The sequence below is a fragment of the Schistocerca nitens genome, chromosome 3 (genome assembly GCF_023898315.1).
Source record: "Schistocerca nitens isolate TAMUIC-IGC-003100 chromosome 3, iqSchNite1.1, whole genome shotgun sequence".
NCBI classification, from domain to species: Eukaryota; Metazoa; Arthropoda; class Insecta; order Orthoptera; family Acrididae; genus Schistocerca; species Schistocerca nitens.
Genome location: NC_064616.1, coordinates 67,937,846 through 67,965,787, shown reverse-complemented (window position 1 = coordinate 67,965,787; position 27,942 = coordinate 67,937,846). Strand labels below are relative to the sequence as shown.

The 27,942-nt window shown below is 43.3% G+C and overlaps 1 protein-coding gene across 1 annotated transcript in view; it reads right to left on the bottom strand.

Moving 5' to 3' along the window:
* LOC126248027 (structural maintenance of chromosomes protein 4-like) overlaps positions 1 to 26,040 on the bottom strand; it is a 245,003-nt gene extending 218,963 nt beyond the window's left edge. The window contains exon 1 of the mRNA XM_049948624.1: positions 25,704 to 26,040. Coding sequence (XP_049804581.1) covers positions 25,704 to 25,949 — 246 coding nt within the window. The 5' untranslated portion in view covers positions 25,950 to 26,040. The remainder of the gene's footprint in view (positions 1 to 25,703) is intronic.
* Between the last annotated feature and the right edge of the window lie 1,902 nt (positions 26,041 to 27,942).

Below are 27,942 nucleotides of genomic sequence, written 5' to 3'. Positions count from 1 at the left end.
GAAGCAAGCAAGGCTGAAGGTTTTTTTAAAAAAAAAAAAAAAACCACACACACACACACACACACACACACACACACACACACACACCAAAGTACGTTTGAGAAAGTAAGAGGGAAAAGGAATAGGGAACCACACCTAAAAAGAACTCTGGTGGAACAAAAAACACACCCAGAGAAAACGTACACCACAAGGAAAAGTAGAAGAAGGTATTAAAACCATAGAGCAGATGGTCTGGGCTTGCTGATCACAATAATAAAAGATGAGCCAGCCACTCTGCAACACATTAAAATGTCCACCCCAGAAGACATTGCAAGATGAACACAAGTAGGGAGTAGACGACCAACAAGACAAACAAATGCAAAGAAAGTGTGACAGAGTTACAATGGAGGGTGGCAGCCTCTGACAATGCTAAATGCCCACCCTCAGATGGTATGATAAGACCCCTCCCGCTCACGAATAAAATGTAAAACTAAATCTGTTGTTGAGGCATTGTCGCCTAAGGGTGCTGAGAAAGATAAAAGTCTGCCACAGTACAGCTAAAAGTGGGAAGTCCAGCAAGATGTGGATGACAAGTCATATGTGAGCCACAGTGACACCAAGGTGGGTTCTCGCAACGTAGGAGGTAGCCAATTAGGAGCTGGCAGAGAACCACAGAGTCCCTGCGAAAGGCCTGCATGGAGGTCTTCCACATATTCTTAGTCGCCTCAATGCCACGCAGTTTGTTGTGTGTACTGTTATACCATTCCATCTCCCTAATCTGAAAAACCTTGCAGCATAATAATCACATGTTGGTTACAGGGATGACCATCTCCAGAAGCAGTTTCAGTGTAGCCTGTCGGCAAGTTCATTTCCTGGGACTCTGACATTGCCTGGGGTCCATACAAACACCACTGAATGATGGGACTGTTCCAGGGCACAGATGGACTCCTGGATGGTTGCTACCAAAGGATGGCGGGGCTAGCACTTGTTGATAACTTCTAGGCTGCTCAAGGAGTCAGTACACAGAAGAAATAACTCTCAAGTGCACGAGCGGATGCACTCAAGAGCATGAGAAATGGCCGCCAGCTCTGCGGTGAAAACACTGCAGCCATCTGGCAAGGTGTGCTGTTCAATACGTCCTCCATGAACATATGCAAAGCCAACGTGACCCTCAGCCACTGAGCCGTCAGTGTAAACCACTTCATAGTCCCGGTACATGTCAAGAATTGAGATGAAGTGACAGCAGAGAGCCGCGGGGTTAATTGGGTCCTTAGGAATATGTGAAAGGTGTACGTGTACACCATGGAGGTGTATGTGAATGGACCTCGAGATAGGTGGTAAAGGCAAGGACTCCAATTCGGACAGAAGAGAGCAGATGTGAACCACAATCAAGCCCTGACCTGGGCCTCTCAAGCGGGTGATGAACCACCGTGGATGGGAAAAGGAGACTGTATTTCGGATGGTGAGGAGAACTAAGAATGTGTGCAACGTAACTGGCGAGCAGCTGTGCATGCCTAACCTTCAATGGAGGGACTCCGGCCTTCACCAGGATGCTGGTCACCAGACTCTTCCTAAAATCTCTCGGTGCCAGTCGAATGCCACAGTTGTGCACTGCGTCGAGTAAATGCAATGCTGAGGGCGCCACTGAACCATAAACCAAACTCCCATAGTCAAGGCGAGATTGAACAAGGGCTCTGTAAATGTGCAACAGCGTAGAGAGATCTACACCCCAATTGGTGTTGCTCAGGCAGCGGAGAGCATCTGCCAGCACTTACAATTCAGGTGACGAAGATGAAAAATCCCTGTCAAGTGGATATCAAAAACCAGTCCTATGAATCGATGTGTCTCCACTATAGTGAGTGGATTGTCATTAAAGTAAAGTTCTGGTTACAGATGAACGGTACGATGTCGACAGAAGTGCATGACACACGACTTTGCAGCTGAAAACAGGAAGTGGTGGGCTAGAGCCCATGACTGCGCATTGTGGATGGCTCCCTGTAGGCACTCGGCAACACCAGTACTGGAGGAGCAGTACAAAATGCAGTTGTCTGCATACAGAGAAGGTAAGACAGCCCAACTGCTGCTGCTAGACCATTAATGGCCACTAAAAATAGAGATACATTCAATACAGAGCCCTGTGGGACCCTATTCTCCTGGACATGGGAGGGGGGGGGGGGGGGGGGGGGGACTATGGGAGGCACCAGCTTTGACATGGAAAGTACGAAGCAACAGGAAATTTTAGATAAAAATCAGGAGCGGGCCCTGGAGACCCCACTCATATAATGTGGCAAGGATATGATGTCACCAGGTCGCGTCCTAAGCTTTTCGCAAATCAAAAAAGATGGCAACCTGGTGTTGACGTCTGCAAAAGGCTGTTCGGATGGTAGACTCTAGGTATACAAGATTATCAGTGGTAGAGTGACCTTGGCGGAGGCATGGAGCCAGTAGGCCACATGACTCCAGGACCCAACACAACTGCCAACACACCATATGTTCTAACAGCTTACAGAGAACGTTGGTGAGGCTGATGGGCAGATAGCTACCCAAATCAAGTGGGTTTTTACCAGGTTTGAGCACTGGAATGATGGTGCTCTCCCACCTTTGTGATGTAAAGATGCCATCGCACCAAATCTGATTGAAGATGACGAGGAGATGTCGCTTGTAGTCAGACGAGAGAAGTTTGATCTGACTGTGGATCCAATCTGCCCTAGGAGCTGTGTCAGGGCAATGTGCAAGGATTTTGAGGAGCTCCCACTCTGTAAATGGATCATTATATGGTTCACTGAGGCGTTCAGTGAAAGATAGAACTTTCCCTTCCAACTGCCGTTTGAGAATGCAAAAGGCTACAGTGTAGTTCTCTGGCACAGAGGCTCAAGCATAGTGCTCAGCAAATGTGTGTGCGTCAGTAGATAACACGCCATTTATGTTTAAACCGTCAACACTTGTTTGGGTCTGGTACCCGAAAACTCGTTTGATCTTTGCCCAGACGTGGGAAGGTGACGTATGGCACCACACAGTTAAATGTATCTCTCCCAACACTCCTGCTTCTGTCGTTTGATAAGTTGGCAAAAGCGGGCACAGAGCCATTTAAAGGCCACGAGGTGCTCCAGGGAAGAATGCTGCTTACGACACTGTAGAGCTCGCCGAAGCTCCTTAATTGCTTCTGTGACTTTGGGCGACCGCCAAGGGACTGCCTTTCACCAGCAGCACCCTAAAGAGCAAGGGATCGTGCTTTCTGCTGCAGAAACTATTGTTGTAGTCACCCGCTCTACCATCACATCGATGTTACCGTGTGGTGGAGATTAAATGGTTACAGCAAAGGTGGAAGTTTCCCAGTCCGACTTGTTTAAAGCCCAACTGGGCAGGCGTCCATGGGCCTGACCGGGGCAGTGACAGTAAGATGGGGAAGTGGTCACTACCACACAGGTGGTCATGTGCTCTCCAGTGGATAGGTGGGAGAAGTCCTAGGCTGCAAATTGATAAATCAATGGCCGAGTAACTACCACGAGCCGCACTAAAATTTGTGGAGGCCTCAGTATTTATGAGGCAGAGTTCAAACTGAGGCAGTAAAGTTTCAACATCTCCGTCTCGGGAAGTAAGCACGGTGCCACCTCACAAGGGGTTATCGGCGTTAAAATCTCCCAAAAGTAGTGAAGGTTTACGGAGTTGATCGATCAGTGCAGCTAATACACTCAGGGAAGAGGGGTTTGACGGGGCACAGTTTCATTAAACACCGAGTTTAGGACATAAATGCAAACTCCACCTGACACTCAATTCTAGTTGCTACAGTTCCTGTAATATCCCCTATAGCTGCAGAGAGCAGGAGTCCACATTACCAGGAACCAGGTTTCCTGGAAGGCAACGCACGAAGTGGGTGTAAAGCTTAACAGTTGCCATAGCTCAGCCAGGCAGTGGAAAAAAGCGCAGCAATTCCACTGGAGGAAAACGTCATTGTGAGACTGGGCAGGCACGGAGCATTCCATGTGGCAGTTTACGTCTCAGAGTCATCTGCTGCCACTGACTTACCGCTTGAGCAGTCTATATCCATTGTGTCCGGGGGGGGGGGGGGGGGGGGGGGGCAGCAAATTCTAGGTCCTCAGTGGATGCCAGAATCTCCACCTCATCCACAGACAGAGCTTGTGAGTAGTGGTGGTGTAGGTGCCAACCTCAGGTCCCTTGGTCTTGGGGACCTTCTTTTTGTATTTCTCTCACTGTTCCTTGGGTTTCCCAGGCTGGGAGGACTTCACTGATTCAATCTCTGGGACTGAGGAGCGTGGAGCCTTACGACCAGGCGCTTTTGGGCTCTTCAGCCATTGGCAGGTGTCATCTTTCCCACTAGCAGAAAAATGGGAAGGGTGTGACCGAAGGGATCCCTTCCTAGTGAGAGGTGTCAATGAAGTTGTACACTTCTCTGGCTTAGAATAGGGACGGATGTCCCAAGTAGGTGGTGAAGGAGCAACAGGGACTAAAAGCCAATGAGGCGCTGTCAGATAAAATTAGAAATGAGTCCGGCAACCGAAGATTTCGTCGTAGGGCAGTCAAAGTGGGACAGTGCACCAGAATATGGGCCACTGTCAACCAGGCCCCACATCGACACCGATGAGAGTCCTCATGGCGCAGGAGGTAGCCTTGGGTCGCCCAATTGTGGCCAATGCGGAGCCAGCAGAGAACCACAGTCTCTGCGAGATGCCCGCATGGGGGACTGCCACACATTCATAGCCTCCTTAATGGCACGTAGTTCGTTGTGCGTACTGAGACTATGCCATTCCGTCTCCCGAAGCTGAAAAACCTGGCGACATAAAAACAAGTGCAGGTCAGTTACTGGAATGCCAATCTCCATAAGCGGTTTCCGTGTAGCCTGTTTGGCCAGCCTGTCAGCAAATTCGTTGCCTATGATTCTGACATGTCCTGGGGTCCACACAAACACCACTGAATGACCTGACTGTTACAGGGCACAGATGGACTCCTGGATGGTCACTACCGGAGGATGACAAGGGTAGCACTGGTCAATAGAGCTTGTAGGCTGCTCAAGGAGTCAGTACACACAAGATATGACTCCCCTGGGCATCAACAGATGTGCTCAAGAGCACAAGATAAAGCCACCAGCTCTGCAGTGAAAACACTGCAGCCATCGGGCAAGGAATGCTGTTCAATATGTCCTCCATGAACGTGACCATCAGCCATCGAGTCATCAGTGTAAACCACTTCATGGCCTCAGTACATGTCAAGAATTGAGATTAAGTGACAGCGGAAAGCCGCGGGGTTAACTGAGTCCTTAGGGCCATGTGAAAGGTCCAGGCAAAGCCGCGGCCTAGGTGTACACCATGGAGGTGTACACAATTGGACCTGAAGTATAGGTGGTAAGGGCAAGGACACCATCTCAGATAGAAGGGATCAGACGCAAACTGCAATTCTAAGCCCTGACCTGGGCCGTCAATGAACCACCGTAGGCAGGAAAAGGAGACGGTAATTCGGATGCGCAGAACTACGATCGTGTGAAACGTAACTGGCCAGCGCTTGTGCATGCCTGATGTGCAATGGAGGGACTCCGGCCTCCACAACGACGCTGGTCACCAGACTAGTCCTAAAAGCTCCCATCGCTAGTTGAACGCCACAGTGGTGCACTGGGTCAAGTTAATGCAATGCTGAGGGCGTTGCCAAACCATAAACCAGACTCCCATAGTCAAGGCGGGATTGAACAAGGGCTCTGTATAGCTGCAGCAGCATAGAGCGATCTGCACCCCAGTTGGTGTTGCTCAGGCAGTGGAGGGCATTGAGGTGCCATCAGCATTTCCGCTTAAGCTGATGAAGGTGAGGAAGAGAAGTCAATTGGGCATTGAAAACCAGTACTAAAAATTGGCATGTCTCCACTACAGTAAGTGGATCTGTGGTGTCACCGCCAGACACCACACTTGCTAGGTGGTAGCTTTTAAATCGGCTGTGGTCCGTTAGTATACATCAGACCCACGTGTCGCCACTATCAGTGATTGCAGACCGAGCGCCGCCACACGGCAGGTCTAGTCTGGAGGGACTCCCTACCACTCGCACCAGTTGTACAGCCGACTTTGCTAGCGATGGTTCACTGTCTACATACGCTCTCATTTGCAGAGACGATAGTTAGCATAGCCTTCAGCTACGTCATTTGCTACGACTTAGCAAGGCGCCATATTCAGTTACTATAATTACTTCAAGAATGTATTCTGAACAGATAATATTGTGAATCATGTACCATCAAGAGTGACATTCATCATTAATGGATTAAAGTTAAGTACAAAACTAATTACAACCGCTTTCTGAATTCTCATTCCTTGTCATCTTCCAGACCTCATGTCAGTACAGTTCTTCCCTCCTCACGTCCGCCTGCGTGAGCTAAAACGCGTGCATTTTGGCCTCCACTTTTAACACGGTGTTGGCTCTTCTGCCAACACAAAAGGATCGTCATTAAGGTGAAGTCCTGGTTCCTGATGAACGGTACGACACTGACAGAAGTGCATGACTTTGCGGTCAAAAACTGAAAGCCGTGGGATAGAGCCCATGACCGCGCCTTTTGGATGGCTCCCTGTAGGCACCACTCAGCAACACCAGTACTGGTGGAGCAGTATGAAATGCAGAAGTCGTCGGCATACAGAGAAAGTGAGATGGAGGGCCCAACAGCTGCTGCTAGACCGTTAATGGCCACTAAAAATAGACACACACTCAATGCAGAGCCCTGCGGGACTCCATTCTCCTGAATATGGATGGAACTATGGGAGTCACCAACTTGGATACGGGAAGTACGGAGCGACAGGAAGTTTTGGATAAAAATCAGGAGTTATCCCCGGAGACCCCACTCATACAATGTGGCAAGGATTTGATGTCGCCAGGTCGTGTCATATGCAGTCTTTTTTGACTTACGTAAAGCAATCAGGTGTTGCCGTCCGGAAAAGGCTGTTTGGATGCAGACTCGATGGACACAAGATTACCAGTGGTAGAGTGACCCTGACGGAAGCCCCCCATAACATAGAGCCAGCAAGCCATGTGACTCCAGGACCCAACACAACTGCCGACATACCATGCGTTCCAGCAGCTTACACAGAACATTGGTGAGGCTGATGGGCCGAGTGCTATCCACATCAAGCAGGTTTTTACGGAGTTTGCCAGTGTGATGGAAGGATGCCATGGCACCAGATCCAGTTGATAACTAGGAGACGTCAGTTGTAGTCAGAAGAGAGATGTTTAAACATCTGACTGTGGAACCGATTGGGCCCAGGAGCTGTGTCGGGGCAATGTGCAAGGGAAATGAGGAGCTCCCACTCTGTAAATGGGGCATTATAGGTTTCACTGTGGTGTGTAGTGAACGAGAGGACTTTCCCTTCCATCCGCCGTTTGAGAGGGTGAAAGGCTCGGGGATAATTCTCCGATGCAGAGGCGCGAGCATAGTGCTCAGCGAAGTGCTCGGCAATCGCGCTTGTGTTGGTAGATAACACGCCATTTATGATAGCACCGGGAACACCTGTTGGGGTCTGGTACCCAAAAACTCGTTTGATCTCTGCCCAGACTTGGGAAGGTGACGTATGGCACCCAATGGTCGACACTTAACTCTCCCAACACTCCTGTTTCCGCCTTTTGATAAGCTGACGAACGTGGGCATGGAGCCATTTAAAGGCCATGAGGTGCTCCAGGGAAGGGTGCCAATTATGCCGCTGTAGGGCTTGCTAATGCTCCTTAACCCTGTGGTGCATGAATTTCACTGCAGTGGACACCTTATAATGGTCAATTTTCTGGCGTTTTCAATCAGTCGTGAGGCTGCAATTGCACACAGTTGACTGCAGTCGGCACTCCCTGCTGGTGTTGTGTCCTGCATGCATTTGCAGCCTCACGACTGATTAAAAATGCCAAAAAAAGTGACCATTAACAGCTGTCCACTGTAGTGGATGCTATGCACCACACGGTTAATTGCCTCAGTGACTTCTGGTGACCACCAAGGACCTGTCTTTCTCCAGAGGCACCCTAAAGAACACGGGATTGCATTTTCTGCCGCAGATTGAGATGCCCCTTTGCAATCCAGTCACAGCTCATATCACGTGATCTCACCAGTTGATGACAGCGGGTATTCAGAGCTTAGGACACAAGATGTAGTCAGCCAATAGCAAGATCACTTAAGTAGTGTGAACACACAAACAGAAAAAAGTTAATGGTTTAAATTAATACACATTGTGCTGTTACATGAAAAGCAAATCTTTCATATGTAATATTCGTCTATAAGATTAATATGCTGCAAGAGACACTAGCTTTCACATATAATGTTGGTCTTTCATGCGCATATTACAATTTAAGATATCACACACATGTGCCAGTAAAATTTTTAGCAACAACATGAATTTCTGATCTTCTGGGCTCAAAATGCATTTAATGGCTCATCATCAAAGATCTGATTTTTAAATGAGAGTCAAACACACTGTGATTTAAGAAATTCATTGTACTTTCTTGTACATAGTTCAACTTGGGTAAAAGGAAATTTACTTTGACGGTAACACTTTTCAAAGCACCATTCGGAATATTTTCCCATGACCTGTTAAACATAGGTTCTTTTCTGAAGTTGCCAGAGAACACAATATGACAGGTGTCATTGTGCTTGAGCAGCTACGATGTCATAGGGAGCCTGTATGTTCGTACGTGTAGAACATTGAAATATCTTAAATTATGTCATAAAAAAAAAAAAAAAAAAAAAAAAAAAAAAAAAAAATTTCAGAGGATATTCCAAGGGCATCGGAATTTGATGACCCATACTAAAATGTGGACATTTAAAGTGCACATTCGTACGTCCAGATTCCCACTGAAGCAGGCCACGACCTGATATTAAGCTTCTCAATGTGGATTTTAGGATGTAAATTTTCTTGGAGTACCAGTACTGTGTTATCTCATGTTCGGTTCTTCTTGAAGTTGAAAATGTGCACTTGAAATGCAGCAAACGGTGTGTGTAACTAAACGCTTCGTTTCAAATATATTGTCTGCCTCAGCAGAAAAGATTAATAAAAGAGATTTTCTTCAGCAAACCAAAAAAAATAACTTCATTTTTCTGCAAGGCAATTAATGCTTGATCGTCAGAAAATTGGAAATAAAATAAAAACTGCAACTATTAACACTTTAGCCTATGTGAATGTATTTAATTAACTTGATAGCTCAAACCCACAGAAATTTGTTCTGTTTCCATTTGACGTGAGAGCAGTAAATGAAGAGGAAACAGAAAAATAACGATATGTAAAGACGGGTCACGTGGAGACTACCCACTTCTCCAATGTAACTCAGACTGCTCTGAGCATCAGACCCGGATCTACGATACTGGGGCAATACCCTGCCACTCCGAGCGTTTGAGACAGGACGTCAAAAATAAAATAAAATTGAATTTTAAAAATTACGTTTATTTTGTAGTGCACATCTTTCTAAAGATGTCTGATGCATAAAATATGTATGTTTGAGGAAATGCAAGACATGTTATTTGGACGTAAGTGTGCCAAAGTGCAGTGCCACACCTGTTCACACGTCACTGTATTTCGCTCTGTGGAATTGAAACGTGTATTTTGTAATGGATGCCATCAAACCATATTCAGGACAGTGGAAATTAAAATGTCCTGTGGTGCCTCTCCTGCTTACAGTTGGAGCATTTGACATCCTATCCTCTTTTCTTAAAAAAGCTCTTCAGCTAATTTGCACACTTTATTCCCCATCAGCTAACAACTTGCTGCTCTGTGTGACATAAAATTAAATATAGAATATATAAAACCAGTAAAGACATGAGACAAGCAAGACAATACACATTTCTTCAATCTTTAGTTACTAGAATTTTTTTCTTTCGGATCTTTTTACAGCTTTACATGGCGTGCTTTCCCTGCTACGAAAGAATCTATTACCTCATCAAAGTTCGTCCAACGTTTTGCAACATGAAAAATCGAAATGTTGTCGTCTAATACTGAAAAAGCTGTTAATACAAATAGAACCCAAAACTGGTGTGGTTTCTCGATCTGATTACGTCTATTTTGTCACTGTCTGCTAGATAAAGCAAAATAGGCCTTTCTAATACTGCACTTTAGGCCTACTACAAGCCAAAAGCTTTATATTAGGAAATTGTTTCACATTTCATTCATATGCCCCAGTTTCTCAAGCGTGAGATCATAAAGTAGTAGTATGAAATTTTTATACAAACTTGGAATCGTCATTGTTCCATAATTTGTGTGATGTCCCCATTTCTTCTCCTTCCTTGTTCTAACAAACAATGTTGTCATCACTAGTTCTGTATCTATTCCTGCCAGTGTCAAAGCTTATTCGCCGGTTAACTTTACTAACTCTGCCAGAATCACCAGTTTAGTTATCCCACAATTATTCTCTGGTTAGGCACTGTTACGTGTTCATACAACGCGTTTTCCGTGCTACTTCCAAACTAGACCTTAAAGCGGCTGCTAGCCAGAGACTGTACAACTGGCCCTTACTAGTATAGCGATCTGGCAAAAAATTTTCTGTCAAAATTTCATTTTCTTAGATACATTGAGAAGATAATACGTACTGAATCTATGGATTTTGCTGGTAATCGTAACAACACTCATCATTCGCAAACCCTATCAACCACATAATCAGACAGTGGTTGGCTTTCTTTCGTTCGGCTATACTCTGCTCAGCTTGTATAGCCCCTTTTGTCTGCAGGAAAGTTTATTTCTAGATGTGACGAGGATTCCACTGACAGACATCACGTACACTATGCACCCATTCACAAATCAACTTACGATTCAGTCAGAAATCAACTTAGAATGTGTTCAACAATGTTCAAAAACCAACAGGGACACATTACAAAGTCATACGAATAATTGCTAGACCAACGTGCGCTGTATGCTAGGCGCTTTGTGAAACAAGTTTTATATGAATTTGCCCCCCAACCCCCCACACTCGTAGATCCAGGACTGCTGCCCAATCTGGCAGCTTGAGTGCGCCAGTAAAATTTTTCCCAGTAGCACCTAGCTGCTTTTTTTTTCCTGTGCCTGCTTACACAGCCAACAGCCACGTTTCTGTAGGCAGAAGCGGAAGAAGATACTACTGCGCATGTGCATGATCCATCTCGTAACTGCTAAAACAAATCTAATGTTAACAGTTGTAACATCATGCTGATCGGCGGCAATTTGTTGTTACGAAGCATTGCATAGTCTTCCTAATGCCTTTGACACATTTTTCTGTTGGCAGATGCTTGTATGAGCACTGTGTTTTGTTGCCGTATATGGCGCATTTCCTTTTCAATTTACGTTTTATTTTAGTTTTTTCTCTCGTTCACGTTTTATGACCGCAGTATTATTCTGCAGTAGCAGGATACAATACAGTAATATCCTTTGTTAGAGTATTGGTTCTTACCAGTCAAAATTACAAAAGTTTAACTGAGAACAAAAACAACGAAAAATTCCCGGAATTCAAAAAATTCCCGCATTTTTCCCGGTTTTCTCCCGGATGAAAAAATTCCCGGGTTTTTTCCCGATCTCCCAGGCCATAGACACCCTGTAGTAATTAACAACGTTCATCATTCGCAAACCCAATCAACCACACAATCTGACAGCAGTTGGCCTTCATCCGTTCGGCCATACTCCCCTCAGCTCATATAGCCCCTTTAGTCTGTAGGAAAGTTTGTTTCTACATGTGACGAGGATTCCCCTGACAGACACATCATCATGTACACTATGCACGCATTCAAAATTCAACTTACAATTCATTCAGTAATCAACTTAGCATCTAGTTGCTTGCTGCGACTGCTTACACAGCCAACAGTCTGTAGCCAGAAGCGGGAAAAGGTATTACTCAACTGCACATGCGCATGATCCCGCCCGTAACTGCTAAAACGAACCTAATGCAAACAGTTGTAATGTCACGCTCATCGGAGGCAATTTGTTGTTACAAAGCATTGCATAGTCTTCCTAAAGCCTTTGACAATTTGCTGTTGGCAGACACTTGTATGAGCACTGTGTTTTATTGCTATATGTGGCACATTTCCTTTGAAATTTAAGTTATTTTCATTTTTTCTCTTGTTCATGTTTTATTGCTGCAGTATTATTCTGCAGTAGCGGGATACAGTAATATCCTTTGTATGATTATCCGTTCTTACCAGTCAAAACTACAAAAGTTTAACTGGAAACAAAAAACATTAAAAATTCCTGGAATTCTAAAAATACCAGGTTCTTCCCTGTTTTCACCCGGATGAAAAAATTCCCGGATCACCCTGTTGTCCCAGGTTGTATACATCCTGTCACTACCACACAGGTTGCCATGTGCTCTCCAGTGCATAGACGGGAGAAGGCCACGACTGCAAACCAAGAAATCAATGGCCGAATATGTGTTATGTGCCACACTGAAACGTGTGGCGGCCCCAGTATTTAAGAGGCAGAGGTCGAGTTGTGACAGTAAATCTTCAGCATCTCTGTCTTGGCCAGTAAGAACTGTGCCACCCCACAATGGGTTACAAGCGTTAAAATCTCCCAAAAGTAGGAAAGATTTAGGGAGTTGATCAATCACTGCAGCCAATGTGTTCAGGGATACCGCACCATCTGGAGGAAGATATACACTGCAGACAGTTATTTCCTGCGTCGTCCATACCCTGCCCTGACAGCCACAGCTTCAAGAAGAGTTTGAAGGGGCACAGGTTCACTGCATACTGAGTTCAGGACAGAGACACAAACTCTATTATAGTTGCTATGGTTCCTGTAATATCCCTTATAGCCACAGAGAGCAGTGGTCCACAGTGCCGCGAACGAGGTTTCCTGGAGGCAATGCAGAAAGCAGGTGTAGAGCTTAACAGTTGCCGTAGCTCAGCCAGGTGGTTGAAAAAAAGCACCGCAACTCCACTGGAGGAAGTGCACAAGGAGGCAGGGAACACTAAGATCTCCAATGCATCCTCAGATGCAGAATCGATAGGGAGTGGTGGCGTTGGGGCCACCAGAGGTTCCTATTTCTTAGCAGACTACTACTTAGTTCTGCTTCTCTTTAAGGGCACGGAGGAAGACCGTGAAGCTCTTTGTCCAGCAGCTTTTGGCTCCTTAAGCCATTGGCGAGTGTCCGCCGTAGCATTATGGAGACATTGGGAGAGAGGGCCCCAAGGGACCCTTTCCGTAGGAGAGGAGCCAGAGGAGGCTGTTGCTTCTCCAGCAGGGGGGAGGGGCCAATGTCCCCTGTGTTTGTGGGGGGAGGGAGGGGGGGGGGCTTGCTCCCAAAGTACCAAAGTAAGTGCTTTAGTAGCAACAGAGGAATATTTACCCCCTACCACCAAGGGGGCATATGCATTCTGGTGGCCTGGAGGCCCCACTTTTTGTGGCACAGAATGAGGAACCACTGTCACTTGGGAGACAAATATGGCTCTCCGTTCTGTAGCTCTATGTTCCTCCCATAGTGTAGCGAGGGAGGGAAACGATTTAGGGTCATACCTGTTGGCATTGTATTCTATCTTGTCCTTACAGACTGCCAGTGCTGTACAGTCACCGCTTCATTGCAGTTCATCCGCCCTGATGCCACCCACTCCAATCAGGGGCTCTCCCCATAGGCACCCCCAGCCACAGCAAAGGCCAACTGGCATGATGGCCATTGCCTCAAGTCCTGATGCCCCAGGAAGACAGGGATCTACTCCTTGGCATACATGAGGAGTTTACAGCTCAGGTATCAGAAGTGCAATCCCCATGTTGTCAGGGGGCTACCACCAAATGTGTACACGATGGCCCCACCACAACGGACTGGCTACACCATGCTGGATATTGGGTGCAGAGAAAGCCAATAGTGTCATGGGGGCAAAAGAGGACAGGAGACAACGGAAGAAGGTGACATACCACGGAAAGAGTCCTCGCCCAAATAGTTTAATCGGAAGTGGAGATGCAAAGCCATGACAAGAGATTCAGGAGATCGAATCAAAGGGCACTCACGCACCATGTAAGGCAAGGTGTCCTTCCCCATATGGCCCGCACTTCTGTAGAATTTGGAAAGTGGCAGGTCAAACCATAAAATGGGACCTGAACTTCTGTGCGAGACTCCTTTTAGTCACAGGGATACCTCGGGCCTATTTTAACCCCCGGACCTGCAGGGGGAAGGAAAGAATAGCAAGGTGATAGACATGCAGCACAGGAAGGGAAGTAGCACCACAAAGGCTGGGAGCCCGCGATTGCCAAGCATGTACTCAACGAAGAGTGGTGAGCCCTTGTGTGGGAGGGTCAATCAATCAACTTCACAAGTAATTATTTCGGACCCAGCTGCCTGCTTCCTTTACAAAAGGTATGAGAAATTTGCAGTGAAAGGTATTCTATATTCCAAGTGAGTAACTGGCCCCTCTTTTCTGGATTTCTTTGATTGCATGTTTTATTTTTACAACTTTTTGATTTGGGCAAGAAAAGGCTATACAATCACGTACTGTAAGAGACATTGACAAATGACTAAGTAACAAGTGAATAGTGCAATGTATAAACCAATACCCTCTAATCTCTGAGAATAATCTGCCGTATCAAATACCTTTGCAGTCACTAAGAAGGAAAGAAGGAAGGAGTTAAAATATGTGTAAGGTATTGACCTATATCTACCTATTCACTTACCATTGTGCGGGACAAATTGTGTAATGAACAAATTGTCTGCAGAGATGAGAAGTTTCCTAATAGTTGGCTAACCATTAATTCAGCAGGCAGCCACAAGATAAACAAAAGGCGATATCCTCCTCCTTGTGACTATACAGCAAGGAAGATGCAGCATTCGGGCTCCAGCACCTTCAGACAGTGGCCACATGGGAGAATTGTGCTTAGTGAAAGCGTGTGTTTTCAATAATGTTGTTATTCCACCCTTTCCATTGTTTGATTTTGATCTACACTTGAACATGATCAGCCCCATTCCATTCAGTGAAAAGCCCACTCAAAGTGCCATAAAGTTCTGAATGGAAGAGATTGATGCAGTCCACCAATAACATAATGATGAGAAGAGCAGTAACTATCTAGCCATTCATTATTTCACCACCGAGTGAATACAAAATGGTTACACAGGCCAACAATATGCTGTCCATTACCGATAGCAGCAAGGTACCACCTTTTCCACTGCAGATCCTTTCCCTTGCATAGTCACAAACAACATAACACAAACTGAATATTTCTCAGCCATTGTTTATGGCAGTGTATTTTACATAAATGGCACTTAACAGCTGCTAATAAATAAACTGAAAATGCCACTGTATATACACGAGCTCTTTGAAGTCCACTCACACAAGGGAACTGGACAGGAAATCCTGACAAGGCAAAGACTATAAAAGTGAGCAGCACTTGTGGTGGGGGAAGTCACCTTTCCCAGAAGAACACAAACTGCTGTACAGGATGACTACAAACCAATTTCTCCTCTAGCAGTGTAAAACAGCATGCACAGATTTGCACAGAATCTGTCCACATGTGTTTCTTGTGCTCTTATTACTAGTATTACATATCTGTATGCCATGTAGAGTTAATGAACTTTGTGGAAAATAAACACCTCTGGGTCTGGACACTGTGTAGCCAGTGATTCTTGTTGCAAACAGTGAAAGGGTCAGTAGAATTGTGTTAAACTCCCTGTAGTTGGTTGTTTAGATGTAGTGAGGCGCAGAGTGCGGAGTACTGCTTGCAAACCTTTCCATTTGCAGACCTACATAGGAAGGAAGTTCACGACTGCAATATGGCAACCTGCCTAACTTCATGCTTGTACCTTCCACTTCTCCTCCAGCCTGACATCCTCAAAACATAATTAACCTCATAGTACAGTTCTACTGCACTTTATGTGATGCAAAAACTTAATATTTGTTCTTAACCTACTGTAACAACACAATTTTATACCATTAAAACATTTTTAATTATTTGCAATTTTCCCACCCCACACAACATGGAAACTATTAGACCTTGAGACGAAATGAATGGAGCTTTTTTCATACGAAATTTAATGTGGTTTAATTTTTATTAGGATACGTCTTCGCTATCCACATGAGTTCCAAAAGAAATCCGTTGGAATTCGATTACTCGATAAATAGTACAATTCTCAAGGCTGTCAATTCAAGTAAGTATCTGGGTGTAAAAATTACGAACAACTTCAGTTGGAAAGCCCACATAGATAATATTGTGGGGAAGGCGAGCCAAAGGTTGCGTTTCATTGGCAGGACACTTAGAAGATGCAACAAGTCCACTAAAGAGGCAGCTTACACTACACTCGTTCGTCCTCTGTTAGAATATTGCTGCGCGGTGTGGGATCCTTACCAGGTGGGATTGACTGAGGACATCGAAAGGGTGCAAAAAAAGGGCAGCTCGTTTTGTATTATCACGTAATAGGTGAGAGAGTGTGTCATATATGATACGCGAGTTGGAATGGAAGTCATTAAAGCAAAGACGTTTTTCGTCGCGGCGAGATCTATTTATGAAATTTCAGTCACCAACTTTCTCTTCCGAATGCGAAAATATTTGGTTGAGCCCAACCTACATAGGTAGGAATGATCAACATAAGAGAAATCAGAGCTCAAACAGAAAGGTTTAGGCGTTCTTTTTTTTCCCACGCGCTGTTCGGGAGTGGAATGGTAGAGAGATAGTATGATTGTGGTTCGATGAACCCTCTGCCAAGCACTTAAATGTGAATTGCAGAGTAATCATGTAGATGTAGATATAAACGGTGGAAAATTATTCAAGAGAAACCAAAATGATACTTTAATCCCCCCTCCTGCAAACACCCCACTGATCAGGATTTTTAGTATTTCTTCATGGCACTCCCTCATACCACTACACAATGTTTTCCGCTATTTGCCCTTCCATGGACTTCATTACAGATATATACAATGGAGATGGTTGAGCAGGTGGATTGAAACTACACATAGTGCACATTGGCTTTGACCAGGCATGGTGTGTGATGCCATCCACGCAAAAACAGAGATGCGAAGGAAAACTGACATTTTACTATTTTTTTTAATGTACTAGAATGTGACAAGACTCATCTGTTGCAACATTCCGCTTATTACACATCTACATTCACACTCTGCGAAACATCGGGAAGTGCATGGCAGAGGGTACATCCCATTGTACCAGTTATTTGGGTTTCTTCTCGTTCCATTCACTTGTACAGCATGGGAAGAATGACTGAATGCATCTTTGTTTACTGTAATTATTCTAATCTTATCCTCCCTATCCCCATGTGAGCGAAACATAGGGGGTGATTGTATACTCCTAGAGTCATTATTTGAAGCTGGTTCATGACAATTTGTTAGGAGACTCTAAGGACAGTTTACATCTATCCTCACGAGTCTGCCATTTCAGTTTCTTCATCATCACCATTAACACTTATCCAAGGGTCAAATAAACCTGTGACCGTATGTGCTGCCCTTCACTGCACACGTTCAGTATCCCCTGTTATTCCTATTTGGTACAGGTCCCACACACTTGGACAATATTCTAGAAAGAGTTGCACAGGTGACTAGTAAGTAATATCCTTTGTAGAATGATTGCACTTACCCCAGTATTCTACTAATAAACCAAAGTTTACCACCTGCTTTACCCACAACTGAGGCTACATGATCATTCCATTTCATATCCCTACAAAGTGTTACACACAGGTATTTGCAGGCATTAGCAGATTCCAACTGCGACACAGCTCACATTGACAGAAAGTCATTGAGTAAAACAGAAATGATTTCTGATGTTCCCCAAGGTAGTGATTTGGGAGACAATCTGAGCAGTCGTCTTAGATTGTTTACAGATAACGTCGTCATTTATCAGCTAGTAAAGTCATCAGAAGATTAAAACAAATTGCAAAATGATGAAGAGATATCTGTATGGTCTGAAAATCAACAATTGACCCTAAATAACTAAAAGTGTTAGGTCATCCACATGAGTGCTAAAAGGAATCCCTTAAACTCAGATTACATGATGAATCAATCAAATCTAAAGGCTGTAAATTCAACTATACCTAGCAATTACAATTACGAACAACTTAAATTGGAAGGAACACGTAGAAAACGTTGTGGGGAAGGCTAATCAAAGACTGCGTTTTATAGGTAGGACACTTATAAAATTTAACAGATCTACTAAAGAGACTGCCCACACTACACTTGTCCACCCTCTTTTAGAATACTGCTTCGCGGTGTGGGATCCTTACTAGATAAGATTGATGGAGTACATCGAAAAAGTTGAAAGAAGGGCAGCACATCTTGTATTATTGCGAAATAGGGGGGAGAGTCCCACTGAAATAATACAGGATTTGGGGTGGATATCATTAAAACAAAAGTGTTTTTCGTTGCGGTGGAATCTTATGAAATTTCAATCGTCAACTTTCTCCTCCGAATGCGAAAATATTTTGTTGATGCTGACTTACACAGGAAGAAATGATCACCATAATTAAATAAGGGAAATCACAGCATGCGCGGAAAATATAGATGTTCACTTCTTCCGTGTGCCATACGAGACTGGAATAATGGAGAATTGTGAAGGTTGTTCAATGAACCCTATGCCAGGCACTTAAATGTGATTTGCGGAGTATCCATGTGATGTAGATGTGACTCACTGATATTACAGTCAAAAGATTGTGTGTGTGTGTGTGTGTGTGTGTGTGTGTGTGTGTGTGGTGCATATATTTCCGAACATTTAAAGTAAGCTGCCAATCTTTGCACCACTTTGAAATCTTATCAAGGTCATACTTAATACTTGTGCAGCTTGGTTCAGACAGTACTTCATTATAGATAACTTATCTGCAAAAAGCCTTATGTTACTATTAATATTTTCTCAAATCATTATACAGAACAGCAAAAGGTCCCAACACACTTCTTGAGGCACATCCAAAGTTACTTCTACATCTGACGACTTTCCATCCACGATGAAATGCTGTGTTCTCCCTACCAAAAAGTCATCAATCCAATCACAAATTTCACTTGAAACACCATATGACTGAACTTTTGATAAGCACTGGTGTGGTGCCAAGTCAAATGCTTCCCAAAAACTAAGAAATACAGCATTTATCCAACTGCCTTAATAAAAGGCTTTCAGGTTTGCTTGTTTGCAGCACAAAAACAACTGGAGTCATACGCACCCAAGTCAAAACTATACAACACAAAGACAGAGAGGAATTAAAAATGACTATGCATCAATGCCCATTGACAGAAGAGAAGACAGCTAAAAACAGGGACATGGAGAAAGGGCTACAAAAGATACCATACAGAAACGGAGGTCCAAAACTAAACATTAAATGGCTTTCACCATATTGCTTTGGCAGATAAAAAGTAAAACGGGGTTGACAGCCCACACGTCATTTGCTAAAACGGCCAATAACTCAGATGGCAAATCTAAGCGGGAACATGAACGGTTAAAAAAATGAGCACTCCATCAGGATGTGGCGGACAGTTAAACTTGTGCGCAATGCGTACAAAGAGGCCTAGTTAAATGACCACCTCCCAGCAGGAGGGCCAAGAGGTCATCCAAGCTGCTGGCAGAGGCTTAATAATACGGAGCTTATTCCCACAAAGGGAGGACCAATGGCAATGCCAAAGGGATACCACCTCCTGAGAGACAGGAACACAGATCAGTGGAGGGAGTATAGGAACTAGTGGGCTGAGATGAGGACTGCAGCCTCAGCAGCCTCATTTCCTGGCAGACCGCCATGACCAGGAAACCCACATAAACATCACAGTGGCTCCACCAAGAGTGAGCAAGTGACAGTTTTCCTGGACCCATTTCATTAAGAGATGGATGGTGCACACTGCACATAGACTTAGCAGTGTGCTGGAAGCCAGTGTCAAAAGACGTGGGCGCCAATGAAGGCACACCCAACACCACGGTCAGTTCGAGAGCATGTGCCGGAAGCCAGTATCAAAAGACATGGGTGCCAATGAAGGCACACCGAATACCGTGGTCAGTCCGAGAGCCGTCAGTGTACGAAAATGTACTATGGGAAGTTCCATGAGAAGGCAGTGAAACTGAAAACGAAAGAGAAAGGCTTGAGTAGTGTCCTTAGGAAGCGAATGAAGGCCAAGGTTAACACTGGACGCTTCTGAAGCCAGGGTGGTAAAGGGCTCACACCCACCATGAAAGTTGCAGGTAGTGCGAAGCGAAGCTGCCGGAGCAAGTGCCGAAACAGACTCCAGGAGGTAACAGAAGAGGGACGCACCCAAAACTGGTGATCAAAGGCATAATCGAAGGAGGCGGCATAGGATGTGTGGTCACGCACTGCAGACAAACGGCATGCATACCTTCCAAAGAGAAAGTCACGATGGTAGGACAATGGTAGTTTAGCAGCTTCAGCATACAGACTCTCAACTGGGCTAGTGTAAAAGGCACCAATGGCAGAACAGATGCCACCATGGTGGATTGTGTTGAGATAGCATAAGAGGGACAGACATGCAGACGCATAAACAAAGCACCCGTAGTCTAGTTTCAAATAGGCAAGAGACGTACAAACAGAGGAGCATGGTTCGATCTGCACCCCAGAAAGTACCATTGAGAACACATAGGATATTGAGGGACTACGTACAGCAGGCTGCCGGGTAAGAGACATGGGAGGAGCAAGAGAGTTTCCTATAGCTTTCATGTTGCGAGTTGGTTTCACATCATCGATGTTTTCAGGATGTGTTGGTCGGCATGGAGGAAACCATTCTGTTAAAGATACTTCATTATGTTTGGACTCTAAATATGTTATAATATTCTACAACAAATTGATGTCAAAGATATTGAACAGTACTTTTGTGGGTCACTTCTACTACCTTTCTTGTAGACAGATAGTACCTGTGCTTTCTTCAAACTACTGGGCAGTGTTTTTTGTTCGAGATATCTACATTAGATTATAGTTAGAGTGGCTAACTCAGCCACAAATTCAATATAGAATTGTACACCTCTTTCAAGGTTACATTAATCACCTATTTGTTGAAGTGTTAAAAACACTTGTATAAATGGCCACATATAGCCATGTTTTAACAGAAAAATATTTGTAAACCTAATGAAATTCCACAGCACTGAGTCATCATGAATACAATAAATGATAACAGAATGAACAAATATTATTCTACATTGAAATTTCCTTACACAGCTTATCATATAAAAGTGCAGAAAGTTTATCACAATGATTCATACGTGAATACATTACATATTTGTTGGCCAACTTAAATGCCTTGCTGAGCACTGACTAATGAAGCAAAGTGCTAGAGTTCACATATTCACACAATTCAAAGCCTCACTGCTCACACTTCCACAAAAGCAAAGAAACCTGTGACAAATCAGTCATTTGCAAATCAAATGACCTTAGTCCATTCTAAATAAAACCAAAGGTTAAACAACATAAATTTATTATAGCCACAGTAAATGAAAGTAATATACAGAGGTATTTAGTAAGGACCGGACAGGTTGTTGGCTGTAGCCTTGTTGAAGGTACTACCCTGCCGTTTACCTGCAATAATTTAGACAAACCACAAGAAACTTAAATCAGGATGGCCGAGCAAAGCGTGAACTTCCATCCTTCCTCATCCGATGCTCATGCCAAACTCACAACAGTAGGTTATACTTCATGTACAATTCTTCTTAAGTACTTGTGTGTGTATAATATAACTCTGCTACTAACGCACAAAATGAAATTTAACTTTCACTGCTTTAACATTTCATACTATATTTAACTGCTTGTCAGAATACATAAAAACATTTCTTATTCACCTACAAGTAGCTAGACATGAAACCTCTGGCTAAAGTCTAGCACAGGGCCAGCAGCAGTAACGGCAGTGCTTATCTACTACTCCTAGGTTGGCTACATATCCGTTTCATGTAGCCAACAGGGTGATTCTCTTACATAACCAATGAGAGGCCAGAAGAGAGGCAATGCATTTCTAGTGACATAATTGAAATCATTGCCCTGTATACTCTTTTTCGGTGTATTACTGAGTTTCGTGAGATACTTTGTGATTATGGTAGCGAGTGCTATTAAGTGGACTGATTTATGTCATTTAGCTCCGCATGACAATACATGTGTTTGTGCATGCCTCAGATTGTTGACATAAAAACCGGAAATACGGAAGCGTGCGATCCCGCCCGTCTGCTTTGACCCATGACGTCACAAATATGGCGGAAACAAAATCAAACACACACACTTTCCACAAGAAGCCTAATGACACTAACGGGACAAGCGCGGGAAATGGGGTGTTTTGGGTGGGGGGCAAACTAAATATAAAAAAATTTAGATGCCTTGCATAGCTACAACGTGTAAGTGAAGAAGTGAAGACAGCCATGCATGAATACCCACCCACCTCCCCAGGGGTCGTAACCCCTGCAACCCATAGAAGATAAAGATGCTTCAGTAGCTGATTAGTGTTTTTTGTCTTTTTTAAAAAAAATCTCACGGGATAGAACGTACAGATCAGAAAGATAAATATAATAAACTAAAACAGAAATTGGAGGAAACAGATAATTAAAATAAGTAATAAGTGTTTTTAAATTAAAAAAAAAAATCTCACGAGATAGAACGAACAGATCAGAAAAGTAAATAAAATAAGATAAAACAGAACTGGAGACAGCCACACTCAAACCAAACTCCGCGCCGTCATGACGTCACACACAACACCCTTACGTCATGGGTCAAAGCCGACACGTGGGATTGGACGCTTCTGCCGACACTAAAAACCTATCAAATGTGGCAGTGAAATGATTAAGCAATCGTTCTGCATGAGCACAATGAGTAAATGGGGTCGACAGAAGCGTCCGATCCCACGCATCGGCTTTGACCCGTGACGTAAGGGTGTTGTGTGTGACGTCATGACGGCGGGCGGAGTTTGGTTTGCGAGTGTGGCGTGCTCGTAGATGTAGTCGTGTTGTGGTTTGTTGTGCTCTCTGGTGGTATGTTCAGGGTTTTCGTTTGTGTGGTGTAATGGGCTCACTTTGCTTTTGCTCATTATCCAGAATTGTTAGAGTGTCGGCTGTGTTTGTAGTGGAATTCGTTTCAGTGAGTTAACGATTTTGCGTGAAGGTTAATTTAGTGTTGTTCCCTGTACATCATGTGTTAATTTTAGTAAAATTAATTGGTGGTTGTTTTTGTTCAGGAATGGATATGACGGATAAAATTAACAGTGCGCAGGTCAAGGGAAGTGTTCGATCCCAATGTGTGGCTGTGTATGTTGATATTGGTATCGGGAGATGTTTTTGAGCTATATAGGCCAAGGGAAGTGTTGGATCCTAATTTATGGGATCGGGAGCTGCTGTTGAGCTATATAGGTCAAGGGAAGTGTCCGATTCCAGATGATATTGTGATATCGTTGTTTTTTTTTTTTTTTTTTTTTTTTTGTCGTTTTGTGTGGTTTTGTATGGGGGTGGGTGTCTAAATTTGTTTATATTTAGTTTGCCCCCACCCAAAAACACCCCATTTTCCGCCCTTGTCCCATTAGTGTCATTAGGCCTTTTGTGGAAAGTGTATGTGTTTGTTTTTCGATGTATTTTCATCCTTATAACGTGTACGTACCGACTTTATATACGCCATATTTGAATCGTGGTTTATGGTCGTTTCCGCCATATTTGTGACGTCATGGGTCAAAGCAGACGGGTGGCATCAGACGCTTCCGTATTTCCAGTAAATGGATCAATTTTTTTAAATTAAATTATTAGAGAAGGTATATGGATCAATGCTTATTTGTAGCAGTCACATTTGGTATATTAATAAACATTGATCCACCTACCTTCTCCCATGACTGATTAAAAAACATTGATCCTCTACCTCCTGCCACAATTTAATTAAAAACATAGACCCATTTACTCAGTGTCCTCATGCAAATCAATTGGGTAGCAACACTAAGCAGAGAAATATTTCACTGTTTTTTTTTTAATATCTCATGAATTGCGATGTTGTCCTTAGTTTGCAGATACTAGCACAGTTCAAACAGCTGCAACTCAAAAAAGGAGTGATTAAATTTGTAATTTTTCCACTGACAGATTCATTGGCTACACCAGCTCTCAACCGAACTGTTGCAGTCCAAACTAAGAGACATCAAGCTATACTACAGATTAGTGTCACGACTTATCTTTTCCACTGCCAGATTCTTTGGGTTCACCAACTTCAATCTTAATCACATTCCATCCTAACTTAGACCTCTAGCTAAAACAAAGCCATTATTGTGACATTAAGCTGTTCTACTGAGTCACAAGGTAACCCCACTCAAATTCTGAACCTCTTCCATAATTTCAAAAAAATACATCTTTTCAGTCCACTACAACCTACTATCAACAAACTCACTAACAACAACATCAAACAATTTCCAACTTCAGTACACTATGCAAAATTCCCTACACAGCAAGTCACTGTCATACAAAACTAGCGCTGAAATGAACAGTACGGAGTAACAGGGTGTGTCACAGTACTTGCCAATAGGTGATTAGGATCGCAAGTAGTTTGTTCTCCCAGAAATCAAAGCTACCTATGAAACCACTTACAAAACACCCCCATACATCAAAATCAAACATGAAACAGAATTAACAGATAAAAATAACTGCAAAAATAAGAAAAAAAATCACCATTTCAAGAACAAATCTGACGCACTTCCTTTGGCACACACATTATTCCCCACTTTCCAAAGTCTAAATGACTCTGTAGCACTGAAATTCCTCTTTCCCCCATCCAATAAGGCTTTTCATTGCCCCAATACCCTTCAATTGTATGTGTGCAGGTCCATTTATTGTCCCTAATTCCTACAGAATGATTCACAGCCAAATGCATGAAGTCAATTCATCTAATCCCTTGTAACTAGTCCGCCCCCCCCCCCCCTTTGACATTAAGATTGACCTATCTGTTATATAATTTTTTATTAACATAGTATAAGCTATCCTGTCTTTAACTGCCTTAAAAATCGTATCTGGAAAAAGAGTGACTGCCTGAAACAACTACTCTCCACAACTATGGTCCAACAACAGCATGCCCTCTACCACCTACATCCCACTTTTTTTTCCTTCAAAATTACATTCATCAGTTTCTATAACAACCCAGGCTAACCATTTTTTTGCCCCTTTTCATAGCAAAATCTGTTCCCGGTAAAACGAATACAATTTATCTCATCAGTAGAAAATCAAGCACGAGATCTTAAAAAATTAAGTAAGTAATACAACAGTTTTCCTAGGAAGCCTCGATTTCTCCGTTTCTGATAAACATTAAAAATTAACGAATTACTTTCCGCATAACCCATCGACATTACGATCGATAGAATGTTACGTTACACAGAAATTAAATTCAAAATATGAACAAAAACGTGACGTCACAGCAGCCATAATGTCACAGATCAGGTAAGAAATCAATACCCAGAGTCGGCGGCACAAAAATCAATAACATCACATTATAATGGCCACATTGTTTACGGCGTTTGTCGCATATCTCCTATGTCACTGGTCACACCCGACGACATTAATTCAACATTTTCAATTTTTTTTTTTTTTTAAATAATGGGAATAAGCGGCCATTGTGCACAACTACGTATTTACATGTCAAAGAACCGAGAAATTCTACAACAATCTTGCGATCACCTAGGACAGCTGTACTGATATTTAAACAAGCATCTAACTACGAAACCGGCTATAATATGGGCAGAAAACCTTGTTATGACATGTAACGAATACAATGTTGCCAAGAGGCACATACATAATATCAAGCCGTTGCCATGGCTTTGCACATAAATGAATGAGAACGTGATGACAAACTTTTAACACTATATCTCTATGCTATTTTATTTACTAAAGTAGTAAATCTTCACTCACCGGATCGAAAGGCCCTAATATTTGCCTTCCAGCATAACTTTTGAAATTTTCGTTATCAATGTGTGTAATCATCAATCTCGGTCCCTTACTATCAAAGGAACATACGGGTTTTGGACCAGGTGGGATGTAAATGTCACCGAGTCTGATACCTCCCTCTTCATCCGAAGAGTCGTCACTGTCACTACCCTTCTCACTATCATTTTCGATTTCTTCTTCCGTTGTCTTGCAAACTTTATCAGAAGACATTTTTCAGCTACCAATAATGGAAGCGGTATTAACCTGTCACCTCAATCCGAACCCACCCACATTCAACGGCTATGAACAAATCAATGGCGCTCTCGCGGGAAAATTTTTGTTATGGGCCAAAGATATTCAAATGATGAAGACACGTCAAATATCGAAGTCGTACGGAAAAGTCACATTAAGATCGATTTAGAGTCGAGTGAACAGAACGGAAAGAAACGTTAAACCACTCCTTAAGGCGGCATTCATAAAGCTAGTCAACGAAACAGAATGGTACGTGAAGAAACTTTTCACATTTATATTGTCGAGGAGGACAGTGGCGTCGTCTGGTAACATCGGAGGGTAACACGTTCTAGCTGCGCCCACTCATCGTCTTCTTTGTTTTCGGGAAACATTGCAAAGGTTTCCATGACATCTTCTATACTTTTGTACTGTAGTCTTCTTGTGAAAACCATTTATTTGCCAAGATCGGTATGCTAACACAATTACTGATTTACTAGTTTCGCCAATATGTTTTGTCATCTCCAGATCCACAGGGTGAGTGACTAACTATGGCCACCTAGAATAACTCCGAAAGTACGATAGAAGCTGAAAAGTTTGAGGGACAGAAGTTGCATGGGACAACGGGGGCCATAATATGACGTTGGTTTTTTGTTGCTAAGTGGGGTAACGTCAGAGCTATGAAGGTCAGCTTTTTTTTTTTTTTTTTTTTTTTTTTTTTTTTTTTTTTTTTTTTGATGGGATGCTATAGTCTGGTACATATTTTCTGATAGCCACTATCGAGACGAAACCAATCATGTGTAACAGCAAGGTCTTTGAAGTCAACGAAGGTGAAAAAGGTGGCATGCATGTCCATTTACAGAAGGTGTTCAAAGTGGTGACCATTGGTATCAACACAATGCTGCAATCCTCTTATCATGGATTGAGTGGTATTCCTTCTCACTTATAACTCTCTCTCCTATATCGTGCAAATATTAAATATTCGCCGAATACAGCCTATCCATCTAACATGCCAGTGACATGTAAACACCATTCGATGGTTTTGCAATACAACACCAATGGGAACAGTAAGATTAGTATCGTCGAATCAAGCGAATGTGAATGATGCTTCTCATTTCCAGATAATGCCAACGAAATTCAGTGAGAGCTAGAGAGTTACACGCTGAAAGGTATCCTCGACGTACTCACCCTACACATCCTACATTTAAATATGTGTATGATAAATTGAGAACAATTGGATCTTTAATGCATTGGAAACATAAATGGCAAAGGAAAGTTACTAACGAGGAAACGGAAATTGGTACTCTTGCCACTGTGGCTCGAAATCCGTGGGTTAGTTTGCGTCAAATCGCAAGGGAATCTGGCATGAACAAGAGTAGTGTTGTTCATGTTCTCCATCACCATAAATATCATCCTTACCATATCAGTCTCCACCAAAAAGTAACTGGTACGGATTTTATGCGTCACATTGAATTCTGCCAATGAGCTCAACTTCAGATTCAAAGGAATGACATATTTATTTATTTGATTTTATTTACCGACGAGGCTACATTAACGAACCATGGAAAAGTTAATTTGCATAACAAGCATAACTGGGTAACTGAAAATCCATGTTGGCTGCAGCAAGTTGCACACCAAAAACCGTGGTCGGTGAATGTATGGTGTGGGTTTCTGGAGGACAGAATTATAGGCCCCTATTCAATCGAAGGATATCTTAATGGTAGGAAGTACAACACATTCCTGCAAGAAAAATTAGGTCTGTTATTGGAAGAAATACCATTAAGAACAAGGAACAGAATGTGGTATCAACATGATGGGTGTCCGGCACATTTTTCACTGATGGCTAGAAATAAGTTGCAGAGACAATTCCGAAATCGTTGGATTGGATACGGAGGAGATGTGTCATGGCCAGCTCATTCACCAGACTTGACGCCTCTGGATTTTTTCTTGTGGGGGTTCGCTAAAGGCATTGTTTATAAAGACATTTCAACTACAC